Here is a 25,394-nt window from a genome sequence, read left to right on the forward strand (position 1 = left end):
TTCAATTGTGATTTTGGCCGACAGTAATTGGCCAGATTCTAGCTGACTATAATCGGGCCAATTACCGTAGAATTGCTCAGCTAGAGTCTCATCCCGATGTTTCTTCGATCTTCCAAGGCAGAATCCCTGTTGGAATGCAGTGAAAATTAATGGGAATTTTTACATGGGAATAAATCATCGAAGAGTTTCTATCCTCCATGAATAGTCCAGAGTGGAATCATAGGAATCTAATTCCTGAAGGAATTGCCCAGCTCTAACACACACACAAGCAAGTGCAGCTGAAACTATGCCATCGTTTTTTTATGTCTTCTGTAGTAAATAAACATACTTTTATTGATGATTATTGGCCCAGAACACATGCATGAATTCCATCTCGCATTGATTTTTAAGCTGAAATTTATTCTGCTTTGGTGGGAAGGGTCCTGCATATATTAACTACATATTTTTCCACGTTGGTATTCCAAGTGATTTAACCTGCATATATTAACTAAATATTTTAGCTTTTTGGTATTCCAAGTGATTTAACATGCATATATTCACAATATTTTTCCACGTTGGTATTCCAAAGTGATTTAACCCGCATATGTATGGAGTGTATGTTCCGCAATTTAAAACCCATTCCAAACCTTCAGAGATGCCGTTAAGTCAGCTGTCCCATATGCTTGAGGGATCTAAAGTTGTAATGCTCTTCAGAAGATTTTTCATGGTGAATTTCTCTTTTGTCTAGCGGCAAGTTTGTGACAGATGATTTTCATGTCTAGGTTGGCGAGCCTGTGGACGGCTTAGTATATTTGTAGATGCCAGTTGAATTTGATCAAATATATCTTATACTGTACTCAGATAAATATTTAACAAATGCATACTGAAGAGCTATAAAAACTATATGACCAGATCATAGTGTAATAAACATGTAATATTGTACAATATGTTCGCATAACTTCTTCATATCAATCCTTTAAATCGGTATGGTGATAACATACCAGCTGCAATAGAAAGGCTGAAGGTGATGATAATAATATTAATTTACAACCTATCCATGCTGTCAGTCATCGGGCTTGAATGACAGTGTTTGAAGGTGAGGGCCCAGGTTTAGATATTGTTAACCACTGGTGACACCTGCCAACCGTACTCACTACTGTGCCCCTGTAAAGCGATATAGATCTTGCCAAACAGCGTGGATACATAAGCTATATTTAGGTAAAACTTGGTAAAATGTTAATCTTGCTAAATATAACCCTACCATGTTATCAGTGAATCCTGAGTTCTTAGAGCCACACTATTTGCTCTGCTTCTTGTGTGAGCTTTTAGTGAATGCCAATCCAGGGGTGCGATGTTCACTGTTTTCTGTCTGGAATGTTCAGCTCCTCGGTGCTCACATGGCTGCCAAATGTCTTATTTCCATAAGCATCACCCATCAGACTGGCAAAAATAGCAATACAGTATGTTTCTTTCTGTCAACAATGTGTACGCATATTTGCGTGAAAATACGTGGCCCTCGGTGTATCTTTAACAGGCGAAATTACAAAGTGCCCATGTTCCATGGAATGCATGCATTGCTATGATCAATCCGACTTGGAAACACAATCGTTACCATGCCATGGTTTTATCTGCTGCTGGATGAAGGCTTCCCCAAGCCGTTGCGTGATGCGAAAATCAGTCGAGCTCCTGCACACAAGTGTATCTCATCGCTCTATGTTTCGAAGTTGAAAGCACCCTTAGGACATGTTTCTTCTTTAACTGCCACTTCAGTCTTAAGTCTCGACCACTGACCATCATCACTTCTTGTGACGTGACCTACCGCGGGCGCACTTGCTCTTTCTTAACATGGAATATTATGTCTCTAAATTGTGTTTGCTTAATGGCACAGGTGTTTTTCTCTCTGTTTCTCCGTTTATATCCAAGAATGCACTGCTCCACACTCCTTGTCAAGTGTTAATGTTATTGATCCATGTCATAGCAGGTACTATGCTCTGATTGAAAACTTTATTTGTACTTTGCTTTTCATTATCAAGTCATGACTTGTCTAACACTTTTGACACTGGATCACGCTATTATGCTGCAAAGGATAAAACGCCTACATTTTTCGAATTATCCAGTCAACTGGATTTGCAACTACCTATCTGACCCATTTAAAATTGTCTTTGTCAAGAATACATCTTCTGACAGGAACCCCGTTGCCAAGGGAGATGGTCGGGGCTCGTTGTGTGGCCCTATCCCGTTTTCTCTGCACGTCAACAACTTGCGCTGTTACATGAACCCTTTGTTTGCTTATGACACAGTCCTGATGACCTCCAGAAATCCCATGGCATCTACAACAGAACTTCAATCATCCTCAACTTCATGCCCTAAAACTGGTCCTCGGTGCTAAAAAGACCAACGGTTGTTATTCTCCGCCTGCCCCAAACCTCTCTCGCCACGTTTGTGTATTGTGGCACTGGACTCTCGCACCTTATTGAGTAGGTTGAGATATTCAATTATCTAATCATTATTCTGGACTCGAAACTGTCTTTCAAGACCCACATTGACCACATGGACAATACGATCAAAACAAAACAACTGGAGTTCTGTACAGAAGAAAATGGCGTATTCCACCTCGACTCCATATAGTTACAGCCTCCATCCGGCCCGTATTTGATTGTGACACCAGCTACCGCCTTCTGAATCTACCTTAAAATGTCTCGTTCCATTATACCACTCCGCTATCTCCGTTATGTCCTTGACACCCCCTATAGAAGTCACCATTGCAACCTGTACATCAACTCAAATCTGTCCCCCCTGGATATCTAGAGGGACCCATTACTAAGCTGTCTTCATCCTGATGGTCCTCAAACAAATCTGCCAATTGCCCAAAGGGACACTTAGTTCTTCTAGCTCCCTCCTGTAGCCTCAGAAGTAACTTCCTTATTACGAACAAAAATCAATTTGCTCAAACTTTGTTTGGTAAAAAGGCCTTTTGTGTTGCTGCTCCACATTTCTGGAATACCCTCGCCGCTTAGCTACAGATTGCTTCACTCCTTTCATACTCCCTCTTTATTTTCCTATTCAACTAAAACACGGCATACTGCACCTAACTTTTTTTCTGGCTCATCTTGCTCCCACTTGTTTGCACTGGTTTTTTTATTCTCGTGTTTCATATGACCATTAAACACTTATTTTTTTGTCCAACATACCTCAAGGACCCTGTACTTATTGTCTGCAATATTCATGTTTTTTGTTTTGTAGCTGTTTTGCTCACCCATCACGGATCTCACTTGTAAAATTGCGGGGCAACTGGCTAAATCGGATCATCCGTGTAACAAATCAAATATATTGAAACATTTAACAGCTTCGTGAAACAGTTGAAGATCTCTGTTGGAGAGACAAGACGAGAAAATACATCCAAGTATGCGTAACTATGTGAACTGGGCTCAAAGTGAGGAAATAGTGGCTGACAAGAGCTGGTTGAAATGGTTTTGGAAAACTAAACTCAAAAATAGTGAACTTGTATTTTACTCTTCTAAAAACCATGAAACAATCCCTTCAAATGGAGTGTTTGTGCAAGCGAGTAAAACACTCCAAAATGTATCATACAGATGTGACTTGAAGTCATCAACATTTATATTTTCACTAAAATATTTTCGACCATTTTCAATGGACTTGGATTTTCCATACCAGTGTGAAATTAATTCAAGAAGCAAATGTGCACGCCTATAAAAACTATGACTCCTAGTCCTAGGCATAAACAAGAGGGAGAAAGAGTCATCCAAGCTTGTGTTCTGACTAATGTTTGGAGCAGATGTTATTTGCTTTGTGGAGCATGTGATCCCAGTTGCATTCGAAGTACAATACGTTTTCAGTTTGAATGACGCTATTATTGCAAACCGTATTGGACGACAACCCACACTTTTAACTACTTCGCTGTTGAAGGCGCCAAGAACCATTTTAGCCTGTTGAATATGAATGTATTATCTAGGTGTGGCACCTGTTGTGGATTTTTACGTAAAGAATTACATTTACAAGGTAAAGTCACGTAGAAGGGAAATAATAAAATAATAGAAATAAAACATATAAATATATATTATCTAGGTGTGGCACCTGTTGTGGATTTTTACGTAAAGAATTACATTTACAAGGTAAAGTCACGTAGAAGGGAAATAATAAAATAATAAAAATAAAACAATTAAATATATATATTATCTAGGTGTGGCACCTGTTGTGGATTTTTACGTAAATAATTACATTTACAAGGTAAAGTCACGTAGAAGGGAAATAATAAAATAATAAAAATAAAACATAATAAAATAATTCTCACGACGTTTCGGCCACAACGCAAGCAGCCTTCCTCGGGTGAAGAATGAAACACCACCAAGCTTCTTCACCTGAGGACGGCGGCTTGCGTTGTGGCCGAAACGTCGTGAGAATTATTTATTATGTTTTATTTTTATTATTGTATTACTTCCCTTCTACGTGACTTTACCGAAGGAACCAAGAAGATGAATCCCTGCAGTCACGAAAGCTTTAAATCGACATTTACAAGGTAGTTGTGTGGCACCGCTGAGTTAGAATTTCGGCAGCTGCCTGAGATTAGATTGGGTTCAAACTTGTGCAGTGGCTTGATGGTCTCTGCCCAGTCACCAATGACGGCGATGAAGCTGACTGATACGTCGAGTGGGACGTGCTGCTCACTACTGTGTGGACCAACGGTCACTTGAAGGGACCTCCAGAGGGTAGTTCTAAGAAATCCATTTCCATGGACTGTTCTCTCAAGCGAACGGTTAAACTGCTCTGCGAGAGGTCCGAATGGACAATTTGTGTAATTAAAAAATGTCTGAAAAAGATAATGATAATTAATTTTGGCTGATATCAAGGCAGCAGTCGTGTTTGGATAACTGTTGTACGTGGCCTTTCTATAACCGCTCGCTTGTGCATGTTGCTTTGGCATACACATCTCTGGTCATCGTAAGGTAACATTTCTCTTATGCAGATGTTAATCTGTCTCTTTGCCGTTTCGACGAGTGTCTAGACGATGTCTCGGAACATTCTCAGAAAATTAGGTCAAAACGCATTTTAAATCTGAGCTTATTCATGCAAATGCACTAAACACAGAATTATGTCCACTACAGTATATTTTACTGCCAAACAGATGATGTTATAAGGAACAGATGTGGTACTCTTTTATGGGTCATAAAATATGGAATGATAGGATTTACACGGTTGGAAACTTGAGAAAGTATTAGAACACATACGTGTTATGTATATGGCATATATATGTAGATGACATATCAGATGAATTGTCATCAATCAGCCGATTACCTGTCTTGTGGTGTCTATCTGCCTGTCCATTGTGTGTCAACCACTGCTCTATTTATCTTTCGAATGTTAGTTTGTCTTGTGGTGCGTCTTCATTGAGATGCTGCAGAAATCCAAATTGCATTCTAAGTCTGTGCATATACATTAATATACAGTGTGTTAATTATCAAACTAGCCGTCTGATGTATATCACCAGTTTTCGTGGATATTGAATAACTCTTTGTATACTTAACCTTCTCGTGGAAGGGCAGTTCAATTTCAGGATATTACATAAACATGATGTAACGTAATAAATAGCACATGTCCAAATGCATTATGAGTAGCATGTGTGGTACCTTTCAGGTTGACACAGTAAAACCCACTGCGTGTGGCAGCTGGCTAAGTCTGTGATTGAATATTCAAGAGATGTACGCAAGGTGCAACCGCACATGTTATTGCTCTAAATAACAATATTGTAAATACTTGAGACATTTATCAGGCAAAGCCCATTAACATTATTTTCTCAGCATTTTAGATTTTTAACTACATTTAAAACAATATAATTGACTTTACTTTCTCTTTATAACTGAATGAACATAACATGGATACTATCTTCTTGGTTCTTTCGGTAAAGTCACGTAGAAGGGAAGTAGCAAAATAATAAAAATAAAACATAATAAAATAATTCTCACGACGTTTCGGCCACAACGCAAGCAGCCGTCTTCAGGTGAAGAATGAAACACTGCCAAGCTTCCCTTCTACGTACTTTCCTTCTAAGTGACTTTACCGAAAGAACCAAGAAGATGAATCCCTGCAGTTACGAAAGCTTTAAATCGAAATTTAACATGGATACTAGTTTTTATTTTAGGTGCTAACATTTTAAAACTAAAAAACTCAACTATATTAATAGCTGAGTGGTGCTATTGCAGAAGTGCAGTTATGTACTTTGCTTGCAATTGGGGAGAGGGGGTTGAACAGTCTCAGTACATATGCATTTCTTGTCCTCTCAATTTCAGCCACCGCGCTTCCAAATTTCAATTTTAGCTCCGGGACTTCCATGTTTATTTAAGGGACGTAGTTTGTTTTCATTATGTGGCTCGTGCTTTTTAAAAGGATATGTATACATGACCACCACGATTCGAGGATACTCTATATTTATCTCAATCCTCAAGGCAGGGATAGAGCTAGAGTTAACTTCTACTGAGGTTCAGTGTCAGTGATGTAATGTCATCTGACAGTACATATGTCCCTGGCAACTGTGGCTGTTCTGACTTCTAAGAACAAGGCCACAGTGTCCTCTTGTTGAGTTGTTGCCATACACAAATGATAAAGCTGTATTGTTCACGAATAAAGATTTTAAAATTAAGCCGTTTAAACTTCCACAGAATAATGTTATTTTCTGTCTCGACGTTGATTCCAGAGGGTTAAGTAAGTGGCTTGATATTTGTATGTATCCTTGTGATAAGTGATGTATTTTATGGTAAAAAGTTATTAAGGTTTGTAAAAGTGGAGCAGCGCTAATTGCCGATAATGGGGTGGGGGGGGGGGGATACAGCGATGGAGCTTTCAGATTGCTTCAGCTACGTTCGCTGGCATTTCCGTCCGCAGACTGCACCAACGGCACAATGCATCCATTGAGCTAGGAGGGATCAAGCCTGGCCTGAGGCCCGCTGTAAACATGTCGTGGTGATTAATATTCCTTACGGCTGCACAGATCAGATGCCTCGGTCCCGGCAGGACTGCAGCTGTGCCAAACGGAGAGAGAGAAAAAAACATGGAGAAGGGGTTGGGGGGGAACCAATTCAAAGACGAGGGATGGGAGGGAGAGCGGAAGGGAGGGCCCGAAGCAATGGATGCGAGAAATGTGATCTGGGCATAAAAGACAGGAAGGACAATGTAGGATGAGAAAGAAGCACAAGTAAAGGAATAATGTGTAAAACAGATATTAGGAAGGATGAATACATGAAGTCACAATTTTTAACCAACTTCTGCAGAGATTTGTTTTTCAAGTGTGGCCTTGCATCGACTCACAGCCCAATATCTCAAATTATAATGCCACTCGACCACTGTTTTTGAAAGGGATGAAAATTGTTTTTTCCCCGTTTCCTTTAATAAACTGGCCCGTTTAATGTACGGTATGGTGTTGACAAACACATGTGCAGATTCGACTCAAAACACTAAACGTATACTTTACAGGAGCGCCTGGGCCATTCTCGTGATTTGTAGCCTGGAACCATTATTTGATCCTTAGACTTGAATATGATTCATAATGTCATAATGGAATCAGTGGAATCTTGCAATCATGTGGTGGCCGGGGGAGGTGGCTGAGCTTGGCATGGCATTTAGGTAATCAGGGAGGGCCTGGCAGGCCGAGTGGAATCACCATGGACATTTATGGCTGATGCCTAGTTCCCAGAATTGGCCCAGTAGTTCTACCTCGATTCTGGCATGGTTCTTCAGACAAGATGGGAGAACCGTATGAGTCTAGGCTTCAGCTGTCAAGGCCACAGCCTTTACTCATGCCAATGCGCAGAACAGATTAGGGGACTACTATCCGCGGTGTGCTGCAGACTTGTGCTGCAGACTACAGGATCTCAAATATGCACCCTGATATCACCGCACATTGTGGAGTGTATTTTCAAGTACTCGTGTAACATTCTGTTTTTTTTTAAATACGCAGTAGTTTTAACACTGGCTTTTGCTCCGTATTCGCCACTGCAACTGTACAGAGGAAGGCTACTATGTACACAGGCTCCCTGCATTGTGATACTTTTGGTTCTCTAGTTTACAACAATGATAAACAATAAAATACTGTAATGAACCACTTATACAATGATAATGAAAACAACCATCTTTCAATATTTTAAGAATAGTGTGTCCTATTGAAAAAACATATTTTTACTTAGGTATATCTAGCAAACAGTGAAACCTTTCAGTTACAGCATTCTTTACCGGCCCTGTAGGTTAGGCCACCTCAATTATGTCTCCTTGTGACAGTAATAATGTTTAAAGTACAAAAACAAAGCAAAATCTGAATCACTGTATAATATACTACCATATGTAAATATGACTACATAGTGTTATTACTGTAATGATAAACAAACTGCTTTTTAAAATGTCATACGAAATGCGATATCTCTTGGAAATATAAATTAACGTCCTCAGATCATGATTATTATTTAATATTAACCACACTTGTAAGATATTGTGTGCCTGATTAGCTAAATGCTGGCATGGATGCATTTAAGGGATGCAGAGTGAAGCCTCGCCTATGATACGAGCACAAATTTCACCGAAGCAAAAAGTCACCAACGTGGGGGGGCCTGTACACATGGGGTCGCCACACTTGACATCGTGGTGCCTCGGAAGCCAATGGGCCGCAACTGAATTGTGTGCTCATCTTCCATTGTACGGCATAAAACGACACCGTCTTGACATTCTTTATAGCGGCTGAGCCCATCACTAAATTGTCTTGCGGTGGCATTAACAGCTGTGCTGATTCGTTTACCTTCTGTGACCACTGCGGTGAAATATATGTGGCTTCCTTTATTACGGAGCCGGAGCCCAGGAATGTGACGGTGGTTTTTTTCTTTATTTTGGTTTTCTACATCTGTAGTGGTTTTATAGTTTAAATTCTGAATGCCTATTTTCACATGAATGTTGAAGCTCAAATCATTCCAGTGTATTGTGTCATTAACAAGTTATTCCAGCACATGTTGTTTACTTCAGAAGGCTACTTTTGTGGTGTGATCTTATCTGCTGCCCCATACTTAATTGTTATAAGAACATGATTTCACAGCTGTGAATTCCTAATAAAAATGAAACATAATATTTTATTATTTCCCTTCTACGTGACTTTACCGAAAGAACCAAGAAGATGAATCCCTGCAGTCACGAAAGCTTTAAATCGAAAAATGTGATTTCCTAATCTACAATGATATATAGCACAAAGCATATATTTTGTTTCACATTGTTTCAAAGAAGAAATACAGTATGTGGAATACACGCATTCCTCTGAAGTTTTAAGATTTGCATTCGTTGGCCTTTTCGCTTGCAATAACATATTGGAAAGTTGGCACGAAATGGAAATGGCGGAAATGGTCAAAGCTCGGCCATCTGGAAGATGTCGTCGGATAGTTTTTTTTGCTTCCTGCTTGATTGAAACTGCAGTAGATTGCTAGTCGACCAGAAGCGATTTGAATGCGCACGCAAAGTGCTCTGCTGTATAACGAGGCACCATGAAGGCTAATGGGTTATGAAGTTCCTGGACCTTGTTTTTTTCACTGCAAAGGCGTTTGAAATATTCCACTTTAATTTCAGCAGTGGGAGACCTTAACAGGCAATCAGTCAACTAAATACCCAACTCTCAGTTTGCCTGCCTTTTCTTCTGCCTGTCACTTTGTCTCTAAGTGAAACTTAATTCGCTTTACCACGATTATTTGACACTTTGGTGGTGCCATCTTCATTGTCGCGCTTGATACAAATTCTGGAAGTCCCGTATTCTTCAGCAATTCCCTACCAGCAAGGAGTGCTCCTTTTACCAGCTCCAGAGGGATGATGGATTGAAATTACTGTGACTAAAATTTGACCTTGTGACCTCACAACGATGAGCCTTTTCCTTCCCAACTGAGTTTATCCTGGCCATTATTATGATGTGCAGCGATAACACACAGTGGAGATGGGCAAAATGGTTCAAAGGCGTGGACAAACAAAAAGTAAAGGCTTTCTTTTTTAAATGAGAAATGCAGAAATGTGGAGAGGGACCTGAAGCTGGCTGCATGGCTTGGCATTATTGCGAGAAATAAGTGGGCACCTCAGCTTTCCGAGAAGGTGAAGCAACACATTCGAGAAGCAATTTTACGCGTCGTAGCGCATGAGGGCTTGACAGAAAACAATCCCTGCCAGGCAGATGCACCGTGTCGTTCTCATTCCTATCACCCGTCTATTTCCCACGAGACTTCGAATGCTTCAAAAGCTCTGATGGAGCATTGCAGTCTGAGTTGTTGCAGCAGCCATGAAGCTTATTCAAAACATCTTGTAGTACATGTTTACTTCTGAAAACAGACATTAAATCTTAGCAAAAAACATTAAAAAAAAATTATTATAAAAAAATGTACGTTCAATAAAAACATACATTTTTGTACGTGTATTGATTGGTTTTTGTAAACACATTCTTGGCACTTTGTCTCTGAGGCTGGCCTAGGCCAAACTCCATGTCAAATGGGTCTAAAATAAATGTTTGGTGTCGTGTGGCACAACACCAGCACTGGGGAAACAAAGGTGTGATGCCTGTATGATGCGGGTGACATCACATCCTTGTTTGGGATGTTCACTACCAGCACTATCTCCTACAGTTATTTTTCTTCAGCTGTCTATGCATGTGTAAAGATAAGCGAAAATTACATATTGACTGATTACAGCGAAAAGAATTATGAAATGTCAATTTGATGTTTTTATTATCAACAAAAATGTACTTGCCCTTCAGTAATCCCCTTTTTCTAATAAAGTTGACCAGTATTTCAACCATTGCAAAGACATTACAAAAGCATCACTTTTTGTTGACACCACACTTTGGAGCTCTTTGCCCCACAAATAGTGCATTTTTGGCTGCCTGGTAGACTTTAATTTGTCTGCAATGAGCACCATTATCCAAAGTTCAAAGCCATAGCTTGTGTCATTCCTGAGAAGCCTTGCGAAAGTGGGCGAAGTCGTGTAATATGAAGGGAAATTTAAGCGAAATGAGGTTACGGTGCAGCAACAACTTACGCAATGCCAATAAAATGTGTACATGGGTGGGACTGGAAATTCAAGAATCCCTCAACTGCACTGGCAGACTCACCTAATTGATTGTACCGATCTCTTCCACTTTGTTTCATGTGGGTCTCACTCTGCCCGTTGCCTACCTATGCTGTTGTTGCGCAAAGTATCCAGCGGCAAGGCCGGATTAGGCCGATGCCTGTTTAAGCTGCTGCTGCTGCACACGTGCTATTGATCAGAGCATTTCAGCTCATGGATGCGTTTTTATAGCCGCTCAAAGGCAAACATACTGGCATGCAAAAATAACTGCTCTTGAAAAGGTTTATAGATCTGTAATTAATGTGCACTGTAATACGTCACTACTGCTATTGGTTTCTGTTATTAGTTACGAGCTAAAATGTACGTGTAATCTTGATTGTATTTAATAGTACAGAAATACCAACATTTGGCTAATCTTTTCATTAATATTAATGCGTATGTGAACAACATTTAATTGTTCGATTATTTTTAAATGTTTTGGAGAATATTTGTTATTTCTCTTCTGCTTTTTATTTATTATTCATTTACAATTCGTACAAATTGTGCCCCAGGCATCATGACTTAACGTAAATAATCCTTTAGGACATATCACAGTGCATTTTGCCCCATGTGTCAGAGAAAGACTGCTGTGAAGATGCTTACATCTGAAAAATCCTTCAAATGACTTTGTTCATGATAAGCACATCAGGTGTCACACTTTTCCGTACACTGCTATGCGCTTATTTGCCTCATGACAGTCAATCGAATGGTTTTAGTCAGCCAAGCGATATAAAATTGTTACTTTTATTTGTTTAACGAGGTGAGAACTCACGAGGCCTAGGATAGTCTGATTTGCAAGAGTTAGCTGTGTTACCAAAATAAAAAAAAATGCTATGCTGCAATGCAGGTACAATGCCATGAACTTTCAAGATAGGATTTGTCACGGTATATGCATGTATTTTTGTTGTTGTAAAAGTAGGTCTAAGGATTTTTCATTATCTGCATAATCTCCACATCTAGAGCAGAGCCATGTGTCACAAGGATGGGCCATACATCGTGAGTTGAAAGTTAAATGCAGGCTCCGTGGGTTTTTGTTTGGCGAGAGATTTTTTATGACAATACCAAGACATAATTTTAGTTTGTGCTCTTCATACCTTGTCTGTGAATGAATTCCTTTAATTTACTCGGACATAAGTTTTCGGAGCGGGAAAATGATATATTCGGTGCTAGTCTTGAGACCATAACTTGACTTACAATTGAGAAGTTGGTCTAATTGAGTGGTCACGGAGGAATTGAGGTCAGATCTCAGTAGTGCTGGCACCTTGTTTGGAAATGACTGTTAACCCCCAATCTGCATGTCCTCTTAATTTAAACGCTTTAGGCCAATGTATGCACTGTATAGTCGAGTGAAATGTCATTAAAACATTCCTGCTTTGGGCATTTTTTCATAACTAGCAATGACATTTTAAAATCCCCCCCTCCATTGCAGTGTTCCCCAGTGTAATGTTTTCCATTACATTGGGAACCACTGCAATGGAAAATGTGTTTTAATGTTTGCCTCGCACTGACTGTGTTATCTGCCTTGCCCCCCTCATAGTTTTGGTGTCACCCCCCCCCCCCCCCCCCCCCCCACTTTAAACAAGATCTCACCATTGGGCTGTAGGCACTTCATCTTGTCCAAGTGTTACCGCTTGCCTCGTGGGCGTAACCAGCCTGTTCTCTCGTTACGGTCACGGGTGGGATAGAGACAGGGCCTTGTCCACATGTAACCTTGTTGTATATGCCTGCGTCGTGTCCAACACACCCGGGCAGCCGTAAAAGAGGGGGGCTGTCTGTGTGCAAGCCCTGCAGGGCGTGCGTTCACCTTTTATTGAATGATATTGAATTGTGTCTGTTGGCTCTCTCTCTCTCGCTTATCCCCCCTTTGCCCTCCACTCCCCGCCCACTGCCTTCACCTTTTCCTTCTCGCTCTGTTTTTCTCCCCCTATAGGTCAGAAGCCGAATGAGATGAAGTGTCAGGTCAATCACTACCACTGCCTTGGAACCGAGCTGTGCATTCACATGAGCAAGCTATGCGACGGGAATAATGACTGTCCGGATGGCTACGACGAAGGAACGCACTGCCGAGGTTAGTTGGGGAATGTCGGGTTGGCGCTTGTTATATATCGTACGACTGAGCATGTGGTGGAAGGCGGATAAAGGAGCCAATGAGTCTGGTAAGGACAAAATAAACGAAAGAATAAGAAAATGTGCATGCCATGTCAGAATGACATTTTCCGATTCTTTGATGCGTCAAATTTGTTCCGGATTCCTCAATCTATTTATAGTTTCTCAATAGAGCCGCATTTAAGGATATATTTAAATAATGTTAGGACATGTCTGATGATATCAAGGTGTCTTTCAGTGCATGTGAGATTATCTTTGACTTTGCACTGCAGCTTGTTTTATTTTTATTATTTTATTATTTCCCTTCTACGTGACTTTACCGAAAGAACCAAGAAGATTGCCACAGACAGTTTGACCTATCGAAGCACAGGGTGGTTGTGTAAGCAACGAAGCTCCAAGTATGACGTCAACCGAACATTTAGGCCATGCCGTCCTGATTCATGATTTAAGTAAAGCACTTTTTAATAACGTAATGGGAAATCAGCTGCACTGGTTACCGTTGCCAGCTTAAATATTTATTGACAAAATCAGGACGCATTTTTTGTAAATGTTTTATGCATGTGAGCTACCAACAAGTTAAGTGCAAGTGACAAGTAGACGCTCGTTAACTTAGCGAATGTTGACCGATCGGTTTTAACAACCAAGGCGAAACATTAGGCTTGCACCCCCCATGTCCCCTCCCACACTCTCATATAGTTAGTTATTGGCCAGGGGGATGTCAGGAAGCAATCTTAAAACAAATCGTTTGTTTTAAATAAAAGTCAATTTAGGTTCAGATTAGACTATTCGATGTTGACATCTATTGGTTTTGTAACCCCACGCTGCCCTGTCCCTCTTGTTTTTTTTTAACACAACCATGGCTCGCAAGTTGAACGTAACAAATGACATAATGGCAAATGTCTGAAGCTTCTGTGTTAGCCACATTATGTAATGACTGGTTCAAGGGTTGACCAAGGTAAAAAAAAAAACGCGTGTGTGTTTTGCTACAACCGTGCCCTGGGGGGACAGGGTGCTGCTGAGTTCACATGGATCAGTTTGATCTGGGTTGACTGAACTCACGTGGATCAGTTTGATCTGAGATGACTGAGCTCACTTGGATCAGTTTGATCTGAGATGACTGAGCTCACTTGAATCAGTTTCATCTCCAGGATGACTGAGCTCACTTGGATCAGTTTGATCTGGGATGACTGAGCTCACTTGGATCAGTTTGATCTGGGATGGCTGAACTCACTTGGATCAGTTTGATCTGAGATGACTGAACTCACTTGGATCAGTTTGATCTGGGATGACTGAACTGACTTGGATCAGTTTGATCTGGGATGGCTGAGCTCACTTGGATCAGTTTGATCTGGGATGGCTGAACTCACTTGGGTCAGTTTGATCTGGGATGACTGAGCTCACTTGGATCAGTTTGATCTGAGATGGCTGAACTCACTTGGATCAGTTTGATCTGAGATGGCTGAGCTCACGTGGATCAGTTTGATCTGGAATGACTGAACTCACTTGGATCAGTTTGATCTGGGATGGCTGAGCTCACGTGGATCAGTTTGATCTGGGATGACTGAGCTCACGTGGATCAGTTTGATCTGGGATGGCTGAACTCACTTGGATCAGTTTGATCTGGGATGACTGAACTCACTTGGATCAGTTTGATCTGGGATGACTGAACTCACTTGGATCAGTTTGATCTGAGATGGCTGAGCTCACTTGGATCAGTTTGATCTGGGATGACTGAGCTCACTTGGATCAGTTTGATCTGGGATGACTGAACTCACTTGGATCAGTTTGATCTGGGATGGCTGAGCTCACTTGGATCAGTTTGATCTGGGATGGCTGAACTCACTTGGATCAGTTTGATCTGAGATGACTGAGCTCACTTGGATCAGTTTGATCTGGGATGACTGAGCTCACTTGGATCAGTTTGATCTGGGATGACTGAACTCACTTGGATCAGTTTGATCTGGGATGGCTGAGCTCACTTGGATCAGTTTGATCTGGGATGGCTGAACTCACTTGGATCAGTTTGATCTGAGATGACTGAGCTCACTTGGATCAGTTTGATTTGGGATGGCTGAGCTCACGTGGATCAGTTTGATCTGGGATGACTGAACTCACTTGGATCAGTTTGATCTGGGATGACTGAGCTCACGTGGATCAGTTTGATCTGGGATGGCTGAACTCACGTGGATCAGTTTGATCTGGGATGGCTGAGCTCACTTGGATCAGTTTGATCTGGGATGATTGAACTCACTTGGATCAGTTTGATCTGGGATGGCTGAGCTCAAGGGATCAGTTTGATCTGGGATGGCTGAACTCACTTGGATCAGTTTGATCTGAGATGACTGAGCTCACTTGGATTAGTTTGATCTGGGATGACTGAACTCACGTGGATCAGTTTGATCTGGGATGGCTGAACTCACTTGGATCGGTTTGATCTGAGATGACTGAACTCACGTGGATCAGTTTGATCTGGGATGACTGAGCTCACTTGGATCAGTTTGATCTGAGATGACTGAACTCACGTGGATCAGTTTGATCTGGGATGACTGAGCTCACTTGGATCAGTTTGATCTGAGATGACTGAACTCACGTGGATCAGTTTGATCTGGGATGACTGAGCTCACTTGGATCAGTTTGATCTGGGATGGCTGAGCTCACTTGGATCAGTTTGATCTGGGATGGCTGAACTCACGTGGATCAGTTTGATCTGGGTTGATTGAAATCACATGGATCAGTTTGATCTGGGATGGCTGAACTCACTTGGATCAATTTGATCTGGTATGACTGAGCTTACATTGGAACAATTCGGTCTGGGATGACTGCAGCAAGAATGTGGGCTTCAAATTGTATTCGGCCCTCTTCGAGAACCAAGCCACCACTGTTCCCAGTGGTCATGGAAACATGGCACAATATGCCACGGCTAGTCAGGAATTATATTTTGTGTATAGGGCTCTTTTTTGCGAGCCATTAATAAGGCTTTGCACTTGGATTATCGTGACGTGTAGTGGTTCTGCCATCGTGTCATTGTTAGCACCCTGGACTTGCAATCCAGAACTCACTGTTTCATCTCCCAGAGTGACGGTTGAAAGTTTCTCAAGTCGCCCATTTCTGTCTTCCCAGTAGCATAAATGGCCGCAGCACACTTAGTCGATCGGCGTGGCCGTGTGCTGTGGGGTAAAAGTGTTGGTACTGTCATGTCTTCCAATGCATCTGGACAGCGTAGAAGAGTAGACCAAATACCCGAGGGAGTCTCTTCTGCCAGCAGTGGTGTAAGCAAGCCATTGCAGAGGTGCACATTTACATTTTAAATCATGCATTACACATATAACACTTGTAGTATCAGTGTCTCTTGTACATCATCATCATCACTATCATCATATCACACGTTATGCCTTCACTTACAAATGATTTGGTTATGAGTGAAGGCTTAGGTTCAGTTTTAAATTAGTTTTTATTTATTTTTGCTTCAGAATTTGGCCTGGTTATTATACTGTCTATTAACTCCTATATTCACTTGGCTTGAGTCCTTTCTTTTCACCTCATGAAAAATGTTCTTCAGAGCAGTTGATTAATTACTGGTTCCTCCTATGAAATAGCATCCATTGCATGGGAAGAGTTCAGTAGCCAAGCTTATTTTAATTAGCATTTGCTGATTTTTAATGTAAGAGAGTGTTTAACATTTCAAGTGTCTTATCGTGTATTTTGAAGCCATGGGTGAAATATGTAAAATAAATGGAAGCTGACCATTATTTGCACCGCTGGAGGACGAAGGTTTTTCCATATTGGAACCTTTACTTTATTGTGTCGATTTAATACAAATTAATACGACACATTCTCATGAATTTACTAGCTGAAACTTGCTTTGGATTGTCCTATCATTTTCATTTATTTCCTTTGCTCTGTTTATATCAGTAATGTTTTCCAACATTGGTCCCTGTTCAATCTTCATTTGAAGCTTTCGTGACAGCAGGAATCCATACTCTTTGGTTCTTTCGGTAAAGTCACGTAGGTAGAAATAAAATAAATCACGACGTTTCGAACGCAACACGAGCGCCCGTCTTCAGGTGAAAATCGCGACAGCTGCGATGCCTGCTGCGAGCAGCACGATGTCTGCTTCAAGGGAGTAGACATCAAGGGAGCAGACATCAAGGGAGCAGACATCGTGCTACTCGCAGCAAACATTGCAGCTGTCGCGATTTTCACCTGAAGACGGGCCACTTGTGATGCGTTCGAAACGTCGTGATTTATTTGATTTTATTTCCACCTACGTGACTTTACCGAAAGAACCAAAGAGTATTGGTCCCTGTTATATGCCATACCAGCAGTGTTTTTTTTTAATGGACAATATGATGTCTGAAATTACTTTCAGTCTTGACTTGTCCAATCCATATCTGTTTGATCTTGTCTCATGTTCGTCTACATTCACATCTTATGCCCAAATTTTGTTCGAATAGTTTTAACAATTTACAGCATATTATTTATCAGTCTCTAATATTGAAATCCTTTAGTCACGCATCTCTGAAGTGGGACATTCACCATGAATAAGCTGATTTAACCACCAAATCTGGTTCGACATACGGTACTATGAATCAATTTCCTATCATTTGTAGTCCAAAATGTCCACTGAACCAGTGGACAAGAAATGTCACCTTGTCTGTGTTCAGCAATAACTACTGACCAGTATCACACCTCCGATTAGCATCGTTGGCTACGTATGGTGCCAAAGAAGTTCAACATGCATACATTAGTACTGCATTATGGAAACTGCCCGTGTTCTATAAGATGTATTCTTATTATGTTGATAATTGTCTTCCAAAATCTAGCTTCCCCACAGTCTGACATGGCAATTATTTTATGAATTGCTGTTTTGACACTGATTTGGCAGTTAAGTTGAAGAACAAACTCGAAAAAGAACTAAATAATGATCTTGACTTAAGGCTTTACTGACTGCAGGAATTCATACTCTATGGGTCTTTCGGTGAAGTCACGTAGATAGAAAAATAATAATAAAATAATAATAAAATACTAATATAAAGTGATTTTTATTATTTGATCCTTCATTGTCAATAAATACTGTAAGGAGGCAACCAATGAAATGACCACAATGCTTCATCAGTTGTGCTTAAGAAGCTGACAGTGATTTTGAAAGCCCGCAAACTGTTTGTGCCATGTACATCAATGCCGAAAGGAAACTGTGATGGACCTGGATATAATCAGACCTGCCGTAAATTGCTCAAAGAGATGGCTTTGAAAATCATTTTTCTTTTCTTAAGCCCTGTCAGGTGCATGGGACTGGAAATACATGTTCAATCTTTAGCGAGTAGTGGCACAAAAGCACGTTAAACATTGTACCATAGATCAAGGTGGGAGTGCTGAACTGCTGGCAGAAGGGTCTATGCCAGGGAGAGCTCTAGAGAGCCCCTGTTTGTACTGCTGTAGGTGGACAGGCATAGCTTGCTGAGCAACGTGGGGGGGAGGGGGGTGGCGATTTAATAATCGTGTCCCATCATGTCACCTGGCATCATGAGAGATGGAAACCGGCGACCTCTGCCTTTGTTTCTTATACCGTAACTTAAGCAAATCATTAAATGCCTCGCGAAGTTCTTGAAAGTCTAAAGTGCAGTGGATGCCATGTTATTGAGGATCATCTGTTAGCATGGATCACAACACAGAGTGTACTTGTTCCCCCGATGCTCGCTGGCATGATTCCAACATTGGCATCACGATCGGCATTTAGTTCACAGAAACCACACAAGTGGATGACCTAATTTAAAGCAAATAACGCATAGCCTAAGAATAGCAATTTATAAGAAGTCCGGTGCAGTCATTGTCATTGCTTAGAAGCAATACAATGAGTGCCATCTTAATTCGTGTACACCATGCGTAGTGCAATGTTCTAGAGTAGTATGTTCTGCGTAAAAGTTTTGTTTGAATAGAGCGTCCATCAACTGCTAGGAGGAGAAATATAAGCTCGTCTTGAATTATTCTATTGGCAACTTGATGCAGAAGGGAGCTCTATATGGTCTGGCTACCGAGTCGATTACCTTAAGAGGACAGCATAATTAAAGCATGAGCTGCATTATAAATTCGGTCTTCAAAAGGGTTTGCCAGCAGCTGAAATTGAAAGCTGACATTTTTTTGAGCATAGAAAAGACGGGAACCCCTCTCCTGATTGTGCGAAGGTTACCAGTTTGAAGTCTTCATTCCCTGGAGCCAGTTACTCTTGAGGGGTCAGAGTTAGTGTGCCCTATATTAAAATCAGCTTTAATTAACTCGTGCACGCCGGCGTTCTACAGCCTGTGCTGGCCTGTATTGATTGCTGTTACTCATCTCGGCTGCTCATCCATTTTGTTCAAGCTGAACAGAAACAAAAACATTTAAAGGCACTGGGGGTGAATGTTATGAATGCCAAGAGCAATAGCTTTTACTTTGGAATAACATATCGTGGAAATACACGCAGCTTTTTGTGGGCTCTGGATATGATTGGGCAAGGACACATTAGCTATAGCTGTATAATGTGTTTTTGTAACACATGCAGAATATTGCTTAAAATAATTATCAAATATCCCACCGTAGAACCCTCCTGAAAGAGTCTTAACACTCAATTAGAATGTTATGACTAAATAAGCATAGTTATTGTTTTTATCACAACAAATCAGTTAATCATCAAACATTTACAGCCCTTGGTGAAATCCTCCATCTGGATGAAGGCGTTCCCATGGTGCATCATTTCCACAGGTTGTTTGACAAAACTTTATCATGCTAGTCCGTGTGGCTTGTGAAGAGGGATCCTGGGACCGGTTAAGATTAAAGTCGCGTTATGATGAGTGCTGTGATAAATGATCATCGTTGCGGAATTGTTTTCAGACCTTTCACATACCTCCCGTATTGCAAGATAGCTATTAGACCCTCAAACTGTTGTGCTCCATGATAACATTCCTGTAATTATAATCCAAGTGTTTTGTTAATTAAGCTGTAGGAGATTGCATTAATTTAGAAGCTCCATGCAATGAGTTGGATTCCACAACTTCAACAATCTTTCCTTACAGCCCACATGTACATCCCTCACCAGTTTTGCATTCGCCATCATCTAACATGCATGTATGATACTCTGGACATTATTTGGAAAATTGTGGACAATATAACATTTCTTCTATCAGCGAAGGAAAGAGCAGCGGACCATCTTTAACTCATAATGTATACATAACGATTGCAAACATGTATTGATTTTTGTATTTTGACAGGCTGACACACTGCTATACTGATTGTATATGACCTAGCTTGTGCTTATGTATGCAAACTCACTATATTGTGTACATAAGAATACAAACAAATGACATTGGCATTTGCTCACTTTAAAAGCTTTGCTCACTTTGAAAGTCCTTATAAGCAGTTGCATTTGGAGGGTTGCCCCATCTTTTCTCTCCGCCTGATGAAGACCGCTTGTGTTGCGATTGAAAGTCATAGGTTTTTTGCTTTTACTATTTTCAATTTATTTGTATTTTAAATTTATATAATAAAAATTTTAATCGTGGGTTTTTTGCTTTTATTATTTTCAATTTATTATTTTACATTTTTTATTTTATTATTTGTATCTTCTAATCTACGTGACTTTACCAATAGAACCAAGATCATGAATCCCTGCAGTCACGAAAGTTTTAAGTCAAAATTGGCAATTTACTTGTCTGCAAACATATTTTTTTACGTTGAGGTGAAATTACTGTTTGAGTAGTAATGCTCTGTGATGTGTATAATATAACTGCCAAGGAGTGATTTCCCTAGAGCTGGTTGGCTGTCCTAAGTTCGATAGAAAAAGTTAGGCTGAGAAAAATGTGTGCATGACAAGTAATTTCCAAGTGAACGATGACGAATCCAAAGAGGTGTGGACGTTTTTGTTCAGGGTACACAGTATGTGGACCACGCACACACAGATATTTCTTACGTACAGCCATTAGGTACAACGATACCATACATCAAGTCATCGATTAAAATTGATTCCTATGTTCACGGGAGATGCATCAAATTGTGTGTGTAAGAATTTATTACTTACAAGTTATGCAAATTATATTTGAATGGTTTGTTACTTTTATGCTGCAGACTATCAAAAAGTGAGTTTATATGGCCTAATAGCCATAAGGGCTCTTAAGAAAATTGCTTTTAGCGAGCATCTGTTTAAAGCCAGCACACGAGGGTGTTATGGCCCATGCCTAGCGTTCATTGTATCCCAGTGCTGACGTTGACACTCCCATGTATTCATTTGTGTCTGAGTTGACCTCAGCGAGGCCCAGGAATAGTTGAGGAAGTCACTTCTCCACTAATGTGTTGATTTTCGAGACCCGCACACAAGCAACAAATGTCACAATGCTGTGCTTAAAATAACATTATCTTTATTCATCATTGTCTTAAAAAAAAAACCCCACAACATTTTCAAATAGTAACACGACTATAAGTACACACTCGTCATTGTAAAGTTAAATCTTACTAAAACATTACAAACCCTAAATATATAATATAGAGACAAAGAAGCTGGTGTAAATAATGTAATAAATATTGTTTAAGAATTTTTTTTACTGCATTGCTTTCATTTTTTCTTTCCTTGAGAAACTGCACAGGGCACCATTTTTATAGTGTTGGCTATGTGTGTGCATGGCATGAAAGCAGATGTAATGAAGATGATCTCTCTCTTGAGAAAATACGCATTTCATTTACTCGTAATCTGTGATTTATTGAAAAAAAAACTGAAGCGGCTGCGTTGCTTCGTTCATAATTCGCTTGCGATGATCTGTTGATAATGCAACAGAAAGACGCTGCTGTTGCACATTTTTCATTTGCTTCCATGCGAATTGGCCATTTTATTCGTACAAAAATGTGCAGGAGGGTAACATTCATATTTTTGTTTCTAACTGAATATGTCTACATTCGTCAAATTCCATTATAAATAACGCTGATATGGGCCAACACAATCCCCATTATCTTATTTACGTCCTTTTTATACGTAACATCGTGAATCATGCCACATTATTATGTATTATTCACTTCTGTTGAAAAACTAATTATTCCATAATAAACACACCCATCTTAATACGAGTAATTGTCAACAATAGTGATGCCACATTCATAGAGCATACCCCAATGTTTGTCCTAGATCTCCAAATCCAATGCAATGAATTGGTACACTTTTAAAGATGCATTCTCAAATCCTATGACCGAACCTTTAACTTTGCACAGTTTGTGAACCACTTCAATTAGCTTTGTGTGTTGACATGGTCCTCCCCGTAGTGTTTCACAATTTTGGCATTCTGGCCACATCATTTGAAACCGAGATGGCCTTTCATACGTATAATTAATGCGCATGTCACAAGGAGATCATTATGTGAGACAAGTGGTCACGACTACCTTGTGGTCTGATATGTTATTGTGGTTTTTGTTCCTACCCCTGAGGATAGTTAACCAGACGTGTTTTCATCACGCCGAGGCGTGCACACACGCACACAGTCACGCACACATCGGTATGCTGCTTGGGTTATGGGGCAGAGCCTCCAGGGTCATGAAAGGGGTCAAAGGTTGAGGCACACTCCAGTGTAATGCCAAGACGGTGCAAACATCGTTTTAATCTGGTAAATACCAAATACAAACGAGCTACAGTGTCCATTTGACAAGGACCAGCTTTGCAGGGCCTGGCTTGAGGGTTGGCTTGGTCGCTGCTGGGTCAATAGCCATGCCAATTGATTAAAAAATGTAAGTATAGAGTCCCTGGTGCCGTTCTTTGCCACAAATATTCTGAAAACGTTTGATAATGTGTCATGCAAAATATATATGGGATGAAAGAATGTTAACAAACATAGTGTAAGAAAGAGTATTTATACAATTTACCCCATGCAGAAGTTCAGTGAGATTTCGGAAAAGACAAATTAATTTCAGATATCATGACTACCTTATCTTTTGTCGACTATGAAAAGACAATTGATTCATTAAAACAGATGCTGTCAATGTAAAAACTCTCAAAACCATGTATAAAGATATAACATTGAGATTGCATAACACATAATTATTACAGATGGGAAACATTAAAATACAATCGGCTATGTATATTTATGGCAATTATTGAAGACGGTGGCATCAATGTGATAAAATAGTGAGGGAAGTGGAAACAGTTTTGGGTGTTTTATGGAAAACTCAAATTCACAAGGACAAACAACATCCCAATACATCTAAACAAGAACGTTTTCAGTAAGTGTATTACCTGCTGTGACGTGTATCTAAAATCATCGGCTTTGCTAAGAGCATGGAACAAAAGCTGAAAAGTGTGCAAAGAAGCGAGAGGGGATTTATGCTGAGAATTACACTGAGACTGAATTTTTTTTCATTGATCAGAATAAAAATCTGAATATTTATCTATCCTGGGGAAATCTGATGAGCTATGAAGCTCTTTTTCACAGATGTCCACTGGGGACCTGGCCATAAAGTTACAACAAACAATACAAAAAAAAAACGACCGGCGTGCCAAGTATAGGAAAGGAAAGCATTTAACCACGTGAGAACTCGGGAGACCAGGGCACTTTAATTTACAAGTGTGACCTGGGGGCATGCGTCTACCATTAGAGGGCGATGATTGCTATGTATAATCCCGATTGAGCAATTTTGCGGGTCATTTTCGAGTTTGGCAAATTTGGACCCTGACGCCAGCACACAGTGGCCTAACTCTTACCAAATGATGTCTGCGTATCTTTAAAGTCTACTGCGAAGCAGATGGCGTGTGTTTATTATGGTTATTATACCCACGGTAATAATCAGGGCAGCCGCTTTATTCAAACCGTGAACTTCTACAATAAGTGGGCCTTACCTGGTAAGAAAACAAAACAAATTCGGTGAATGCGCTACCACTAGGTGTAAAGTCGAACACATAGATCAGAGAGCAAACACGAATTTCAAACATTTTGTTGGTCTAAGGCAGGGGTCGGCAACCTACGGCTCCGGAGCCGCATGCGGCTCTTTACGGGCTGCTTCTTGACGATATGTACGTGAGTACAGTATGTACTCAGATGCATTGCGGCTCTTGAAATACTGAATTTTGTACCGAATTGGAAAGAAATGGCTCTTCTTGTTATTTTGGTTGCCGACCCCTGGTCTAAGGAAATGTAAGCAGAGCTTGGGCAGGACACATTTTTGTGATGGGTGATAGCCAATAAATGAGGCCCGATGATGACATGGTGCCAGATGAGGATTACGCACCCAAGAGGATGACCACCACGAAGATGGAGCAACGAAATGAGCTCATACACAGAAGCTGTGTATGGATTGTATGAAGAGCAAGGATGTAGGGGATTTATACCTCATTAGGGGGAGGCCTTCCTATAGCAATGTTTATCTAATGTTTAGAGGCAGATTTATATAGAGCTGTTTTTTTCATACACATTTTTTTGTTCTTTTCTTTGTTCACGTAACTGCTGTCAGCTGAACAAAAAATATTATTGACAAGTGGCTGGAAATTGCGGGTAGGCCATGGTGTATTTGGAAATGGATTACGAGTGTGATGCCAGATGTTTCCATGGCCACAGCGATATGAAACGGCACACAAACAGTGAATAATAGTGTGGTTATGGATAAGGGGCCAACAATGACGCAGATGGGCACACACGATGTGTGATCACCGGTTTGTTTTAAGTTAATCGAAATCAGGTCCTTCGAGGCAAATTACAATTAGGGAATACTAAATTTTAGCGACAGTGTTTTTTTACAGCCTTTTTCTGACTGAACAGTGAGCGTATGATTAATTATTCATGAGAAAGGCAGCAAGCGTGCAGGTGCTGGGTGAATTATTGCAACGCAAGATCGTGAGAGATGGCGACGGCTCGTGGAGGGGGTGGGCGGGGGGTCCTTCAGCCCCCAGTGGATTGATTATGGCCGATGATAATGATGACAGGACAACTTTATTTATACCGGGTGGGATTGCATGCCTCAAGCTCAAGATCTCAGTGGAGCCACTTAATTCATCTTGATGGACATTAGCGATTGCTCAAGCACCGCAGACTCGATGCCTTTCATTTGAGACCTAAAATTAATTTTAAATAAAGGCATAAGCGAAGGCATTTGTAAACAGAATCAGAAACTTTATTTAGACTGGAGGAATCCGATGAGCTATGAAGCTCTTTTTTCACATGTTCAGTCGGGGTGGTTTGGACAGT

General features: G+C 40.5%; 1 protein-coding gene across 6 annotated transcripts in view; it reads left to right on the top strand.

Moving 5' to 3' along the window:
* LRP1 (LDL receptor related protein 1) overlaps window positions 1–25,394 on the top strand; it is a 308,287-nt gene that overhangs the window by 91,596 nt on the left and 191,297 nt on the right. For all 6 annotated transcript variants that reach the window (XM_061554630.1, XM_061554632.1, XM_061554633.1 and 3 more), the window contains one exon: window positions 13,034–13,171. In XM_061554630.1, coding sequence (XP_061410614.1) covers window positions 13,034–13,171 — 138 coding nt within the window. The remainder of the gene's footprint in view (window positions 1–13,033; window positions 13,172–25,394) is intronic.

Source organism: Lethenteron reissneri, chromosome 20 (genome assembly GCF_015708825.2).
Source record: "Lethenteron reissneri isolate LAM-NWPU_2019-01 chromosome 20, ASM1570882v1, whole genome shotgun sequence".
NCBI lineage: Eukaryota > Metazoa > Chordata > Hyperoartia > Petromyzontiformes > Petromyzontidae > Lethenteron > Lethenteron reissneri.